General features: G+C 41.5%; 1 protein-coding gene across 12 annotated transcripts in view; it reads right to left on the minus strand.

The window, feature by feature from the left end:
• The window catches only part of KCNMA1 (potassium calcium-activated channel subfamily M alpha 1), a 759,662-nt gene that overhangs the window by 25,695 nt on the left and 717,770 nt on the right, over positions 1–16,197 (minus strand). For all 12 annotated transcript variants that reach the window (XM_068255423.1, XM_068255413.1, XM_068255414.1 and 9 more), the window contains 3 exons: positions 14,401–14,514; positions 3,022–3,152; positions 1,622–1,816 (listed from right to left, as the gene is read on the minus strand). In XM_068255423.1, coding sequence (XP_068111524.1) covers positions 1,622–1,816; positions 3,022–3,152; positions 14,401–14,514 — 440 coding nt within the window. The remainder of the gene's footprint in view (positions 1–1,621; positions 1,817–3,021; positions 3,153–14,400; positions 14,515–16,197) is intronic.

A 16,197-nucleotide genomic window follows, 5' to 3' on the forward strand; every position in this document is an offset into this window, starting at 1 on the left:
AGCCCAGAGCGGAGAATAGACAGTGGAGAGGGGAAATCCTGCGCCGGCCGGAACAGGTAATGTATGCTGGGGGCGGCAGTAGCGGCAGCTCCACAGATTGTGAATTGATTTGTGAAATAGATTCAAAATCTGTTTGCAGTGTAGGCAGCCAATAGATCACAAAGAGATCTATCTCCTGGTTGATCTGGTGTATGGCTACCTTTACCTTATGCACTTTGAAAGAACTTTTATATTCTCACATTCTACCTTATAACTGATGGTTTTTATTGTCACCTGTTAATACTTTTGTAGTATGGTAATATGGTTCTTAAAATGTCTTTTCCTCTACTTTGTTTTGTTGTTTATCATGCAATAAACTCTTTTGGTAAACCAAATCACATTAGACGGAATATTTAGACCCGTACTCTTGGAATTCTGCTCTATATTTCAGTAAATCTATCACAATGAGCAAACTGCAAAAAAAATGTTCTCCTGATCCTACACAGGCCTATAAATATAACAGGTATTTTAAACTATCCTGCATCTGATTTCATGTTTATTTACTGTCACTTAACAGCTCTTTATTGCATATCTCCAAGATGAATGATTAACATTGTGCATGCAGGGATGTAACAACTGTCCCCAGGGCCCTGAAAGCACAACTATCCCTCCACACAACCCCCACACCACCTCCGTAAGGGTCATTTATTCCTCCCCCACCCCTTGATGAGTAGTGCAGGAAGCAAGCCCTGTAATATTTACCTGTGCTATGCTGCATTGGGTCTCCTCTTGCTCTAGGCCAAGCTTGCTTCTTTCTGATGTTATTCAAATACTACTGCAGCCAAATAGATCAGCAGGGCTGCCAGGCAACTGGTATTGTTTAATAGGAAACAAATATGGCAGCCTCCATATCACGCTCACCTCGGGTTCACTTTACAGTGAACCTCCAGACTAAAAATCTACTCAGCAGCGCTGAAAAGGCTTGGTGTTTTTTTAACAATTTCACAGCATCAGAATTTACTCACTGTACTCACCTGGGGCTTTCTCCAGCCCCTTGCAGCCAACTGTCCCACCCTGACCGCTCCGCTCACCGCCGCTGTTCCGGTCTCCGCGCTCGGTATGCAGGCCGATCGCGGGCTTGGCCTTACTGCGGCTGCAGGAAGCGCCGCTGTCGATCATGGCCACGTAGGCCGCAACGAACTGCGCAGGCGCAGAACTATTGCACCTGCGCAGTTCGCTGCGGCCCACGTGGCCATGATTGACAGCGGCCTGCATACCGAGCACAGAGACCGGGGACAGTCTGCTACAAGGGGCTGGAGAAAGCCCTAGGTGAGCAAAGCTTATTTTGTACATTTTGCCCTGATAACTCCTTTAAGGGTTAGGCATCGGTAAAAGGTGGGTTCTGTGTTGAGAGAAGGGTTGGGCTAGGTTATAGTAAAATACTAAGTATAGTAAAATATAAGTAATTATTACTGATATTTTACTATATGAATTAAGTAGTAGAATATCAGTAATTTTACCAATATTCTACTATCGGCTATTTCCTGTGCCCGTTTCAATGGGCGCCTTCATTAAATGTAAGCACATAAAGGTCTGTGAGGCCCACTTCAATTGTGTTCACAGATAACTGGCTCTTCCTTACCCCAAGGTCAGCAAAAGGACCATCATACAATGCCAGCTGAGCTACTCGGCAGCGATCTCTGTTGGCAAGAGTCTGTGGGGTGCTGTAGCCTCCACGCAATGCATTCTCTTCTGCTATAAGCGCCTCTAGCTCCGGTGTAGCACCTCCTGTCACCAATGTTCTGATCAGTGTTAAAATGTTATCATTGAAATACGTCTACAAAACATGAAAAAGATATTAAAAATATTATCACACATAAAATAAAATTCAGTTGCAAGATGCATTGTAATTTGAATGGGCCATTAAACTGATTACACGTATATCCCAACTCATGAAGTATACAACTGGGCAACCTGAATTTGCTCTGATAGTAAATTACGTCAACTAACATGAATTATATAAAATAAAACAAGCTATTTTGACTAAAAAAAACCCCACAATTTGCATGATAAGTGCACCTGTGGTGGCTTCCTGTTTTCAACTGCTCTTTTTATGAAGATTACAGTATATTCTATAAATTGGACCCATAGCATTTGCAGTTATTTTTAGAGAATACATTTTGAGGTAGGCTAACCTTAGTTTTACTCAATCAGTTTAGCCTTCTGCCACTTCTGTTAGGGGAGTTATTATTGATTTGCAGAACATTTTAATTGACTTGCTGAACACAAGACAGTATAAATTATAACATGAAAGCTAAATAAAGGAACAATATATGCCCTTCTAATGCAACAGAAAGTAGGGGACATGACAACATGTAATTGAAGCATAGTGGATGTAGTAAAAGCTTGATAGCATTTCAGACATGATATGCATTGGTTTAGAAGCCTGTTTCTCTCTTGCCAGTGTCACAGCTGATTATCATTTGCTGGACTCAGGTCTTGAATGTTTAATTGATTCATGTATCTGTCAGTGGAGCTGAAAGAATTCTGAAAGACCCATCTAAATGGTAGAACCGTATTGTAAAAAAAAATGAGGGTAGATAAAACCTTTCAAATTCCTGTCCATTGTGACTCTTGACAATATATGTGTGCAGGAACCTTGTTAAATATTGATCAGGCACAATGCTGTGGTGTTTATATAATCGGACACATGACCCTTATTAGTCTGTAGACAACCCAAGGACATCAAAGTACCGAGTGCTGTAAACACATATACCAAATATTGTGCTAAAAGAATCTCTTTGGCTGATAGCTTTCTTGTTGTCTTAACATTTAAATGATAAGCATTTCAAGAGGAGACTTACCTCAGTTCATAAAACAGCTCTATAGTAAGCTGTAATGGTTCTACAGCATCAGTGATGCCCTTGTCGCAAGAAACCTTATACATACTGGATCAGTCCGCAAAAGATTGTTGCTCGTCACACAATAAAAACAAATACTTGTAGTAATGAGGAAGACTCTATTAGTAATAATGCTACTTACTGCACTCATGAGTGAGTCGAGCACACTGACAGCAAAGGCAGTTCCACAGGCAAAAGGCTGGGTCAGATAGAGCTCAGTGTCTGGGTCATCATCATCATCCTGATCCAGGAACTGAACATTGGAATCATTCACTGTAAGCCACAAACATAGTAATCAGTCTTAGAATATAATGTGGTTATTTCACTGCTAAATATGTTGTAACAACTTGCCCTACTCATTACTGAACATCACTGCATTCCTGCTATATTATGACTTTCCTTACACAGTAACACTTTTATTACCAGCTGTGTATGTGTGAATCTTCCATTCCCATAATACAAAGGCCAAAGTCAAAGTTTAGTTCAGGTCTACTTAAACTTTATAAATCAAGAAAACTCATTCTTTCTCATAACAAGCTACAAATCAGTAACTCGCTAGCGAATGAGCAACCAGTATAAAGATCATTATAGTCTCAGGCAACTCACACTGCGTACCAGAATAAGCTGCTAAGTACACTTCTACTTAAAGCAAATCAAATACTCTGTTTATGCCAAAATGCCTGAAATAAACTCAAGGGTATTTTAAGTATGCAAACAGCCATAAATCAAATGGGTAGCAAAGCTTTGCAGACACACATAAGAATGGGCCAAATAGGTGTGCACAGTGGATTTTTCCTGCTGCCTGTGATTCTTTATATCGCATACATCACTAAACCTCCCACTGCCCCCAAGAAAAGCAGAATCTATCTGCTCTTCAATAACCCAAGAGCTTGATCACTCCAGAGAAGTCAGAAATGAGAAACAAACACTAGGAAAAGGCTGCAAGGCATGTGGAGTCTTGGGTTTTTGCCTTTTGAATCATGTCTCCCTTGTCTGAACAGCCAATCATACTGACAGACAAACAGGAGCTGGGGGCAGCTAAGTTTCAGCTCTGTTATAAGAAAAGATTCTGTATCAGAGGTTATCGTGATCAAAGTCATACTGATGTCGGCGTGAGAACCACGAACAGAAAATCGTTACAGAAGATGCAAACCAGTTTCACTTAAAAACTAGAGCCACACACACAAGGTACAAACAAAAGCAGCCAAAACCAAAGCACTGCATGACAATGCTGAGGGGCGTTGTCCCTCCCACAGCCAAAAAGGAAATCACTAAAAAGACTGAATGAGAAATAAAAAGAAGTAACTTAAACACGAAACAATATGTACAGTATAAATGCAGTTTAGGGGTGCAACCAGTCCAACAACAGAGAGCAATGCATTTTTGTACTCTAGATATCATCAAATGAACTCCCACACCGAGCTCTTTCACAGCTATGATTTTCCCCACGATTTCTCTGGTAAATGGCTAAGCACCAGACGTTTCAAAACTTTGAAAACTGTGGTGTCGGCTGCTTCATTTGAACTGCAGCCATTACACATTTTTCACGAAATGAACATTTAATGGATGATAGGGAAAATGGATACTGTATGTGAAAGGAGTCTTCAATACACTGTTAGCAGTGTACTAAATGCACTATTTTAAACGCATAATATTTCACTTTATTACCAATAACTGTATTGGCCAAGCTTACAGACTAGAAAATCTCACTTTTATGAAAGGACTTGGGAGTGGACCATTAAAGTCCTTGGTAAAAGCAAAGGGAGTTCAAATGATGCCAGTTTCCAAAGTACCTTACAACATTGTAATGCAAGCAGTGGCCTTACCACACAGCGTTAATCAAATGAACCGTGTTTGCTGGTTGCGCCTCTCAGTGGGCCAGCCATATAATTACCACAGTAACAAAAAGGTAAAGAAAGAAGATTGGCTTCTCCTTACCCAACTCTGTAATTATTGGTATGTGAGTTCCACTGTTTTTTTCCTGACTGAGTGAAATCAAAGGCAGCAGTTTGCCAGGCTTAGCTGAATGGTGGAAGTGTTAGAAAGGCAGGAGGTTTAAAGAGAAAAGACAGAGAGAGGGTGAGGCAATAAGACCGCTCCAGGACAGAGCATGTGAAAGGATAGACATATGGAAGGAAAAGGACCGAGGACTGACGTATCTCATACATAGTTGTGTAACACAAAAACCAAGCTGTTATATCTCATATGCAATATTCAACTGCATATACACGTTAGATGCAACCTGCAATTTTATGCCGATAATCTGAAAGCTGCATTAACTCAATCTTAGTAAAAACAGGAAGTGGTGCATACTGTGGATCCCACCTTCCTAGGAACTCCATTGTTGCTGAAATGGCACATAATTTATTATACACTCCAAAATGCTATTCCGTGCACACTAATAATATCTCTATCTATGGTGAATTAACCACGTACCCACAGACATGAAATGTCAATCTCTGAAAGATACAAGAGCATGTCTATGGGTAGTGCACATGATGGCTGTACTGTATAATCCCTCCTGTTAAGAGGCACTTTACAAACTATGTAAGTGGGAAAGGGGACATGGAGGGATTAGAAATGCTGCTACAATCGCTACTGTTCCCTCCTAGGCTAGGTAGCACAGCAGTGTTTGATACCTTCCACTCCCTTTGCATAAGCAAACATTCTCAACCACACCAGGAGTTTGTTGTACAACCAATTTTTTTTTAGAAACAAATCATTGGAAAGTGACCTTTGGCATACATTTGATAACAGTAAATGCACACTGTTATACTTAACAAGCTATAGGTGGGTATTGTAGCATTATCAAATTTACTTAAAAGTGTGTCTGAGCACAAATACCAGAGCCTGGAATGGCGCAGTTGATTTTTAGCACAGGCAGCCTGAACCCATGAAATACGGCTTATAACAACCCTGGAACATAAAGCAACTAATAATATAACTACAAATTCGCACTATGATTTAGCACTGTTGTGATGACACAAGTGTGAATAACAGACAGACTTTCTAAAAAGAGAATGAAAAGAAGTTTGAGGATCACTCTACAGGCGATAATTATTGGCTAGTAAACATTTCAGCTCAGATTTTGTCAGTATGAACTAAATATTGTTTCTTTTGTTGTTCTACTTTAGTTTAATATACTGGAGAATTTATGGAACTTAGAAGTAGATAATTGTAATCATATTACTATATCAAGGATTAACTTTTGCAATGTATTCCTTTTGGAACCTTTGTCAGATTATGAGCATACAGTCTTAAAGCAAACATGTGTAGTACGGATAATGAATAGAGCATTAGTAGCAAAGAAAAGAGTCTCGTTTTTATTTTCAGTTGTACAGATTTTTAATAGCTTTAGATCATACCGTCACAGTTGCACTTTTAAAACCACACTCTGTCTTTTAAACTATAAAACAAAACAGAAATAGTGACTGCAGTAAAACCTTATCTAAAGCGGTCTCTCACTTTTTCATGGCTGTTTAAGTGCTTCAGAAAATAGGACTGTATTCGCTCAGAAAAGCTCTTTTGCATAGACTGAAGTTTAGTTTAATTCTTCCAGTACTGGAAAACAATATGAGACTCTTTTCTGTGCTATTAATGTTTAATTTCTTAGCTGTACCACACAAACAATTCATTATGACATAAGTTTATTTTCGCTTCTGGTTTGCTTTATGTCATGTTTTGCAGACATCTTTCAGTGAAATGTGTGCTAATCCATACAGGATTTATCCTGTGTTAGAGTGAGGTAGGACAGCACCACCTATTGACCATTGAATTACATTGTTCACAGTTAAAGCGGTTTAACACCCAGCATTACAACTTTGCTTTAAAAGATTGCTTACAGCTTACAAACTATTATGCCAGATTTTTTTTTAAGCAGAAATTCACTGAATGGGTTAAACATGACATTTTAGTGTTGGATTTAACTAGGAATCCGCATCCGTTCTTATCTGTAGTTACAAAATGTATCTTTATTTGATATACAAATAGACCTTTGAAAAGCCTGCCGGGGAAGCCCTCTTTGTTCTCTCAGAGCAGTGTTTGTTTGTTACATTGTAGATAGATACATTTGTAACTAAACAAGCAAGCACGAGGAGCATTTCTAGCTAAATGCAGCACTAAAATGTCATGTTTAATCCATTCAGTGAATTTCTGCTAAAAAAAAAATCTGGCATAATAGTTTATAAGCTGTAAGCAATCTTTTAAAGCAAAGTTGAAATGCTGGGTGTTAGACCACTTTAAGTTCAGCCTTCCTGTTACTCCTCTTCCTCTGTGACCTCATGCATCAGACAAGAAGGGAGTAGTCTTGCTAGAAGCTGCAATTTTCACATGCTCTCTGCTGAGGAATCTTATCCATGCTTCCACTAAAGGCTGCATAGCCGGTAAGGCATTCTTTCTAACGGTTTCCTATGAATCTACATGACTAGTACTAGCTGTAGGCATGTATTGTGTGTATTTCCGTGTAAGCAGTTAGTCAGTTGTTTTCTGTATAGTGAATAGTGAGGCCTAGTCAGCTAACCATGCAGCCATGTTGCTGTATGTACTAGATTACCTATAGTATGCTGATATGTGATATGTATATTTGCAGTTCATGTACTTATTGCATCCTTTCTGTTATTTGTTTACATTTTCACACCAACTTACTTCAGCTCATTAAAGCTACAGATCATTACCTGGTCTCAATTTATTGAGTAGTAGGAGGGTGTATCTGCCTGGTAAAAACTCCATACACGTGGCAGTGAGGAGAGGACAGTGAAATGGCTGGCTACATGCGAGTGGAACCGAAACGACTAGCCTCCCAGCTAGTGAAACGGCTGCTACCTGCGGGTGGAACTGAAACGTCTAGTTTCCCAGCTAGTGAAACGCTGCTACCCAGTGAGTGGGAAATAAGATATTGACTACAGAGACAGTTATACTACCACGCAGCTACCTGCATATCAGTACGCAGGAGTCTCAACACAGTCAAGATTCTTAACAGCAGCATCATGTTAGCAAGCCAAACATCTTCTTACAAGACAAGGTCTAAAGCCTCATCTACACGCGTAGATGAGGCTCCGATGTTACTTATCAATCGAGTCGCTGATGCGGCTCGATTGATAATATCCGACAGGTCGGATTTTGCTACCGCCGATTCCCTGCTCGTTCCCCGCGAGGGGACAATGGCAGGGAATCGAGCCGAAGATAAGAGGCGCGGGGACTGGTGGGTATCGAATCCGGCGCAGACGCGGCGGGTACGTGGAAGAGGCGATCTGGTGGCTAATCGAGCCGCCGGATCGGAGCCTCATCTACGCGTGTAGATGAGGCTTAAAGCCAGTCGCTCTACAAGATCCTCATCAGTCAGCAATGTGGCTACCATTGTCCGTCCACAAGCTGAAGCTGCAAAAGCACGTGCTGCCTTCGCAGAGCAAGAGATGCAACTAAAGCTGCAACAAGCGACACAAAAAGCTGCATTTGAAGCTGAGAGGGTAAAACAGCAAGCAGCACTAGAGAAGCTCTCAGCACAGAAAGAAGCTGCTGCAGCTATTACCAAAGCAGAAGCCTTAGAAGCACTCGTCCATCCAGACGACGAAAGATGCAGCATGCCAGTCAGCCTTGATCTCGCCCATAAGAATCCCCTGCAGAGCACTTCAGAGTATGTCCATCGACATTCCAGAATGATCGACACTTTCCTGTCAATGGAAGATGTTCAACGAGACCTCATCGACAGATCTCATCAAACTCAAGTCACAGTACAGACAGAAATCCAGAATAAGTCTCCAGCCTGCAAGCCAGAAGCCAATGTAGAAAATGAACTGATTTCAGATCACCCGTCTCCACGTCAGGAACTTCAGCCGGGACATAATGTTCCAGGAACTTCTCCTTTCACGCCAAATAGGTATGAGACATTTCTACCAAAAGGAGAGACTACTGACAGGTATGATTACACACCACTTTATCACTATGGCAACACACCGCCAACTTTCACTGCTCCTGCTCAAACCAGCATGGACATTAAGTTCCTCACACGGCGTGAGCTGGTTGCCAAGGGACTTGTGAGGTTTGATGATCACCCTGAGAGTTATAGGGCCTGGCGGTCCTCCTTTAAGAACACAATTAAAGATGTTGAATTGTGCCCTAGTGAGGAGATGGACCTATTAGCTAAGTGGCTAGGGACTGCATCTGCTGAGCATGTAAAAAGAATCAGGTCCATTAACATAAGAAACCCAACAGCTGGACTAAAAATGGTTTGGGACAGACTTCATGAATGTTATGGTTCAGTTGAGGCTATAGAAAACTCTTTTTTAAAAGGATAGAAGATTCCCCTGAAATAGCTTCCAAAGGCTTGCAGAAACTCAGGGAACTTAGTGACTTGTTAATGGAACTTCAGGTAGCCAAATCTGAAGGTGATCTGTCGGGACTTGCATATTTTGACACTGCCAGAGATGTTAACCTCATAGTACAGAAGTTAGCCCCTGGCTTACAAAATGAGTGAGTAAAATGTGGTTCTAACTATAAGAAAAAACACCATGTTTCATTTCCTCCATTTTCTATGTTTGTAGACTTTATATGTGACCAGGCTAAGATGAGACATGATTCTAGTTTTGATTTTACACTAACATGTACTTCTGTTCCAGGCCTTCCTTCACACAGAGCTTCAGTGGCAGTTCACAAGACTGAACTGTCTCCCTCAGACTCTCCCCACAGGTTTGCTGCCTCCCCTCATGCCGCAAACAAAGTTAGAGACCCTGGTAAGCAGTGTCCTATACACCGAAGGCCACATTCTCTGCTGAGATGTAGAGGCTTTAGAGAAAAACCCATTGAGGAACGTAAAGCCTTCCTTAGAGAGAATAGCATCTGCTACAAGTGCTGCTCATCCACCACTCACTTTGCCAAGAACTGCAAGGATAGTGAAAATTGTAAAGAATTTGATAGCACAGATCACAACACAGCACTACATCCTGGACCAGCTCCATGGACTTTACAACATACTCACAGCACAACCAAGCATGGCGGGGAGGAGGGTGAGACCCCTACAGCTACATTAGAGGTCACTCCACAGTGTACAGAGGTCTGCAAAGGAGCCATAGGTGGGAGATCCTGCTCCAAAATGTGTCTAGTCTGAGTCTACCCAGCAGAACAAAGGGAGAAAGCAGTAAAAATGTATGCTATTCTAGATGATCAAATCAATGGGTCTCTAGCCCACTCAACCTTCTTTGATATATTCAACGTTAAAGGCTCCAGCTCTCCATACTCCCTAAGGACTTGTGCAGGAATTGTGGAGACGGCAGGGAGAAGAGCATCTGGCTTCCAGATCAAAGCTATTGATGGAAGCATTTGCTTGCCCTTACCAACTCTAATAGAGTGCAATCAGATTCCTAATCATAGATCTGAAATTCCTACTCCAGATGTCGCATTACATCATGCACACTATAGCCTATAGCCCACCTAATCCCAGAACTTGATCCACAAGCTAAGATAATCTTGCTACTTTCGAGGGATATCCTACAAATCCATAAAGTGAGAAAAGAAATAGATGGTTCCCACAAGGCTCCTTATGCTCAGAAGCTAGACCTAGGATGGGTCATAATAGGAGAGGTCTGCCTAGGGTGTGTGCACAGATTCAGTTCATACTATGTTCACAAGCATACTAGCAAGTGGACGCCTCTCACTTTTTCAACCATGTGTCAAAAACGTCCTCATAAAGGAGCTACCATGTGCCTCCCATCTACCTTGTCCCTTCACAGATGTCTCTAGTGACAATGATGCCTGTGACAGTGACCAAGACCACTTAGGATGCACAGTCTTCCAGAGGTCAAAAGATGATAATCGGGTGGCATTATCTATTGAAGACCAGCAGTTCTTGGAAATAATGGAACGAGACTTTGTGAAGGACAGCACTAACAGTTGGGTTGCACCCCTTCCTTTCAGAACTCAGAGAAGACGCCTACCTAACAACAAAGTACAAGTTCTTAAACGTTTCTCTTCTCTCAGATGTAACTTCCAAAGAAAGCCAGAAATGAGAGAACACTTATTTTCTTTCATGCAGAAAATATTTAAGAGCAATCATGCAGAGATTGCCCCACCCCTTAAAGGTCCTGAAGAATGCTGGTACCTGCCAATTTTCGGAGTATACCATCCAAAGAAGCCGGGTTAGATCAGAGTAGTGTTCGACTCTAGCGCCAAATTTGAAGGCATCTCCTTAAACGATGTGCTCCAGACAGGCCCTGACCTGAACAACAAGCTACTGGGGGTACTCCTCTGTTTCCGCAAGGACTCTGTCGCTCTGATTGCCGACATCCAACAGATGTTTCATTGCTTCCTTGTTGAGGAGAAGAATAGAAACTTCCTCAGATTCCTCTGTTTTAAAGACAATGATCCTTCAAAGGATATCATAGAGTATCGCATGAGAGTGCACATCTTTGGAAACAGCCCCTCACCTGCAATTGCTATCTATGGACTCACGTTCTGCTCAGGAAGGAGAGAGAGAATATGGGTCAGATGCAAGAAAGTTTGTAGAAAGAGACTTCTATGTAGATGACTGTTTGAAATCATTACCTTCCAGTGACTCTGCAGTCTCCTCAAAAGAGCCCAAGACATGCTTGCCTGCTCCAACTTGAGACTTCACAAGATTGTTTCAAACAGCAAAGAAGTTATGGAAGCCTTCCCTTCTGAAGATCATTCTAATGACCTAAGGGACTTGGATCTGGGGTCAGACACTTTACCAGTCCAACATAGCCTTGGACTTCTCTGGGACTTAAAATCTGACGTTCCATTGCCTCCTGATAAGAAGAATCTGTGGGTAGATTGGAGGAACTCTCTCACAGCTCTGTCTAGCCTTAATGTTGCACGCCCATATGCTTCTGTGCCATCGCCAGATGTCCACGATCATACACTTTGTGTATTCTCCGATACTTCTGTTAAAGCCATATCTGCTGTTGCCTATCTCAGAACTGTAGACATTAAAGGACAATGCCACATTGGCTTTGTCATGGGCAAAGCAAAACTTGCACTACAGCCTGAACATACTATACCCAGACTTGAACTTTGTGCAGCAGTCCTAGCTGTAGAAATGGCTGAGCTAATCACATCTGAGATTGACATTGATCTTAAAAAGGCTGAATTCTACACAGACAGCAAAGTAGTCTTAGGCTACATCTACAACAAATCCAGACAATTCTATATTTATGTCAACAACAGGGTGCTGCGGATTAGGAAATCTACCTGTCCAGAACAGTGGCACTATGTGTCCACCGACAATAATCCTGCAGACCACGCTACAAGAGCTGTTGCAGCAAGTCATCTCAAGAATACAACTTGGTTCACAGGTCCTGCATTCTTGTGTAATTCCACTCCAGCTGTTCACCAGAACAACATGTTTGAACTACTGGATGAAGACTCAGACACTGAGATCCGTCCACAAGTGTCTGCACTTCACACAGCGACATTCTTCAAGTCGCTTGGATCTCATCGCTTCAAAAGATTCTCTACCTGGAAATCACTTGTAAGAGCCATTACTTGTCTAGCTCACATAGCGTGATCCTTTCAAGGAACCTATTCTAATGATGCTAGGAAGTGCAAAGGTTGGCACCACTGCCAAGAGGTTTACACCGTAGCAGAACTCCAGCACTCCAAGAACTTCATCATTCGCACCATACAGCATGAAGTATATGCCAAAGAGATTGACTGTATCACTAACAGCAAGTCTATCCCTAAAGACAGCTATTTAAAGAAGCTTGACCCATTCCTTGACAAGGACAGTCTACTGAGAGTAGGAGGTCGTCTTACGCAAGCTAGTCTAGGGCCGGATGAAAGAAATCCTCTGATAATTCCTGGTCATCATCATGTTACAACATTGATTGTACAACACTACCACATCCAAGTCAAGCACCAAGGAAGACTCTTTACAGAAGGAGCTTTACATACTGCTGGATTGTGGATAGTTGAAGCGAAGAGATGTGTGAGTAGCGTCATCTTCAGTTGCATGATCACATGCCGTAAACTTTGCGGTATGCTACAAACACAGAAGACTCAGTATGGATCCTCCTTTCACCAACGTTGGACTTGATGTATTTGGGCCTTGGTCTGTCACAGCACGTCAAACTAGAGGAGGTCAAGCAAACAGTAAACGCTGGGCAGTCATATTCACCTGTATGACCATCAGAGCTGTTCACATTGAAGTCATCGAATCTATGGATACTTCAAGCTTTATCAACGCCCTTAGACGTTTTATTGCTATCAGAGGTCCTGTGAAGCACATTCGATCTGACAGAGGCACCAATTTTATTGGAGCTGCTAAAGAACTACAGATCTCTTCCAATATTGATGCCAATACTGTGGAAAGATACCTGAGTGATCAGGACTGCACTTGGACTTTCAACCAACCTCACTCTTCTCACATGGGTGGAGCTTGGGAGAGGATGATCGGCATAGCCCGAAGAGTCTTGGATTCCATCTTTCTGCAAGTAGGAACTGCAAGACTCACTCACGAGACCCTGGTAACCTTCATGGCTGAAGTCACAGCTATCATCAATGTTAGACCTCTGACGCCAGTTCTTAGTGACCCTAGCCTAGTCAGCTATCCATGCAGCCATGTTGCTGTATGTACTAGATTACCTATTCTATGCTGATATGTGATATGCATATTTGCAGTTCATGTACTTATTGCATCCTTTCTGCTATTTGTTCACAGTTTCACACCAACTTACTTAAGCTCATTAAAGCTACAGATCATTACTTGGTCTCTATTTATTGAGTAGTAGGAGGGTGTTTATCTGCCTGCTAAGCTCCATACACGCTCCAGGGGTACACATGGCAGTGAGGACAGGACACTTTAACTTCCAAGTCTCAGAAGCCAGACTTCCATTAAACTACTGTTAGTGCCCCTTTTTTTATGAACTAAGGAGAATTCCAGTTTTGTGCCATTCCAGAGTACATATGGGATTTTGTATTTTGCTAGTGGCTTCCTTATGAACTATACATTACCATGGAAGTAGTAAGTACGTAGTTGTTTTGCTAAATATAACCCATCCTATAATTTGTCTAACAACAAGCAGCATCTGATAAAGGTGCCTGGTATGAAAAGCCACAGTCCATTTTTGTTACCAGGCAAAGTATCACTGCAGGCAGGAATTCTGGATTTTGCTTAGGGCCCGTTCAGACTGCAAAATGCGGATGGCCACGTATGCGGACCGCAACGCGTACGAACGCACGCCATCCGCGTTCGTATGCGTTGCGTGGCTGATCCCATCACTGAAAAGTGAATGGGACAGCCGCGCGTTTTTGTAAAATCTGCGTGCAGCATGTGTTCCCGGACCGCACAGGTCCGGAACGCATGCAGTGTGAACATCAGACAGTGCACTCTATGCAATGTCTGATGTCCTGCGTGTCGGCCACCTGCACGCGTTTTCAAAACGCGGCTGGAAACGCGTGCAGTGTGAACGGGCCCTTAAGCTATTTTTACTGTAATCACTAACATAAAACACAATCATGAATACATATAGAGAATAGAGCGAATAATATGCACAATACCCATGTTGCTTACCAAGCTCAGTAATGATGGGAATGTTGGCCCCTGTGGTAATTGATGGCTGCCTTGCTAGATTGTGCACTGGACTGTTGTCCGGGGAAGAACGGTCCATCCCAGGTGGAGTAAAACCTTAAAGTATATGCATAAATAAGTAAAGAGCATCCTTCAATAAAATTGCATCATGAGTAATTGTGTCTTGTAAAATGTAAAACATGCAGGACCTGACTTAATATTATATAATAAATAGACCTTTGGAACACATTGCAAAGCCATATGATTGCTGGTGATGCACATGCGCTATTGTGGCATTGTGCAAAAGTTCCTGTCCTTTAATTGGAAAGAGGCTGATAATAATTTTAGTGGCATTGTGCAGTACAGTAAAAAGATGAGGTTTATGGAATAAAATGCTTAATTTGCAGCTTGTTTAAAGCGGAATATAACCCAGCATTTCATCTTTGCTCTAAAACATTATTTACAGCACATTATATGCAACCAGCATTTTTTTTTTTACTAGACCAGCATTCGAAGGGCACACACAGAGCTTGAAAGTTCAGTGCAGTGAAATGTGGATGCATCCGAACTTTAGATAATGATCCGAGATGAAAAACAAACTATAACAAGTAACTTGTCTATATATCTTATCTAAAGTTTAGATAGTTTACACAGCAAATCTAGCTGCAAACAGCTTTAATAGAATATGATTATTTATTCCTGTGATACAATGACAGCGGCCATGTTGTTTGTAAACGTTACACAGAGGCAGGCTTATCTGCATCTTGAGCAAAAAAAACCTAATCCCCTCTCCTCCTCCCCTCTGCCTCTGAAATCTCTGGCTAGTAATACCTCCCCCTCTTCCTGCCCAGACTGAGCTCCCATGAGCCCTTGCTACTGTCTGAAAGTGCCTTGGCTCTCTGAAAACCTGTGGGCGTGGCTTCTTTAGTTTATAGGGAATTAGAGCATTAAAACAAAAACAAAAAAGTATTTGGCTTGAGGAATGCCCTATAAACAATAGGAAAGGAAAACAATTATGCAATGAGTAAAAGTTCATCTCGGATCCACTTTAATGTATCAAGTGAGGAATGTGACACATTCTCTGACTGTGGAGAAGCAGCTGGAGACAGAGAGACACTGAAAGCATGTCTGCCTGCAATACAGCAATGAATAAAACCAGTTATTAATAAAATGCAAAGTCCGCTCACACAGCAAAAAACTGTACTTTTGGGAACCTATAACTTCTAAATGAATAATAATAATACTAATGCACAAATGCAAATATAATAACCGTATGGCATATAAAACGTACAAAAACATGTTTTTATTGAATATTATGTGAGGGTTTTAAACCGCTTTAATGTTCCTATAACATATAGATAAAAAATAATTATATCTATACAGTAGAATTCCTTTATTATAAACTCCAAGGGAACTAGTCAAGTAGTTTATAATTTCAGAAGTTTACTACTTCAGGATTGGTCATACAATGTATATTCATACAGGCACATGGTCGGCCTGGGGACTGTGTTTAATATAGCTAAATGTTAACTATATCAGAGTTTACTATAACGAGATTCTTCTGTATTAGGCTGGGTTCACATATGGCATAGCATGAAAAAGTAGAATTTTAGGATAGTGCGTTTGCGATTTACTATTGCATTTTTACTGCGTTTTTAATGCGCTTTGCGTTTTTTACGCAGATGCGTTTTTCATGCGTTTTGCATGCACTTTGATGCGTTTGCGGTTCGCTAATGGAAAACACATATGCGTTTTTTTTTTTAAATGTATGCAAATCACTAGGAAGACAAAAGGAAGTGG

The sequence above is a fragment of the Hyperolius riggenbachi genome, chromosome 10 (assembly GCF_040937935.1).
Source record: "Hyperolius riggenbachi isolate aHypRig1 chromosome 10, aHypRig1.pri, whole genome shotgun sequence".
NCBI lineage: Eukaryota > Metazoa > Chordata > Amphibia > Anura > Hyperoliidae > Hyperolius > Hyperolius riggenbachi.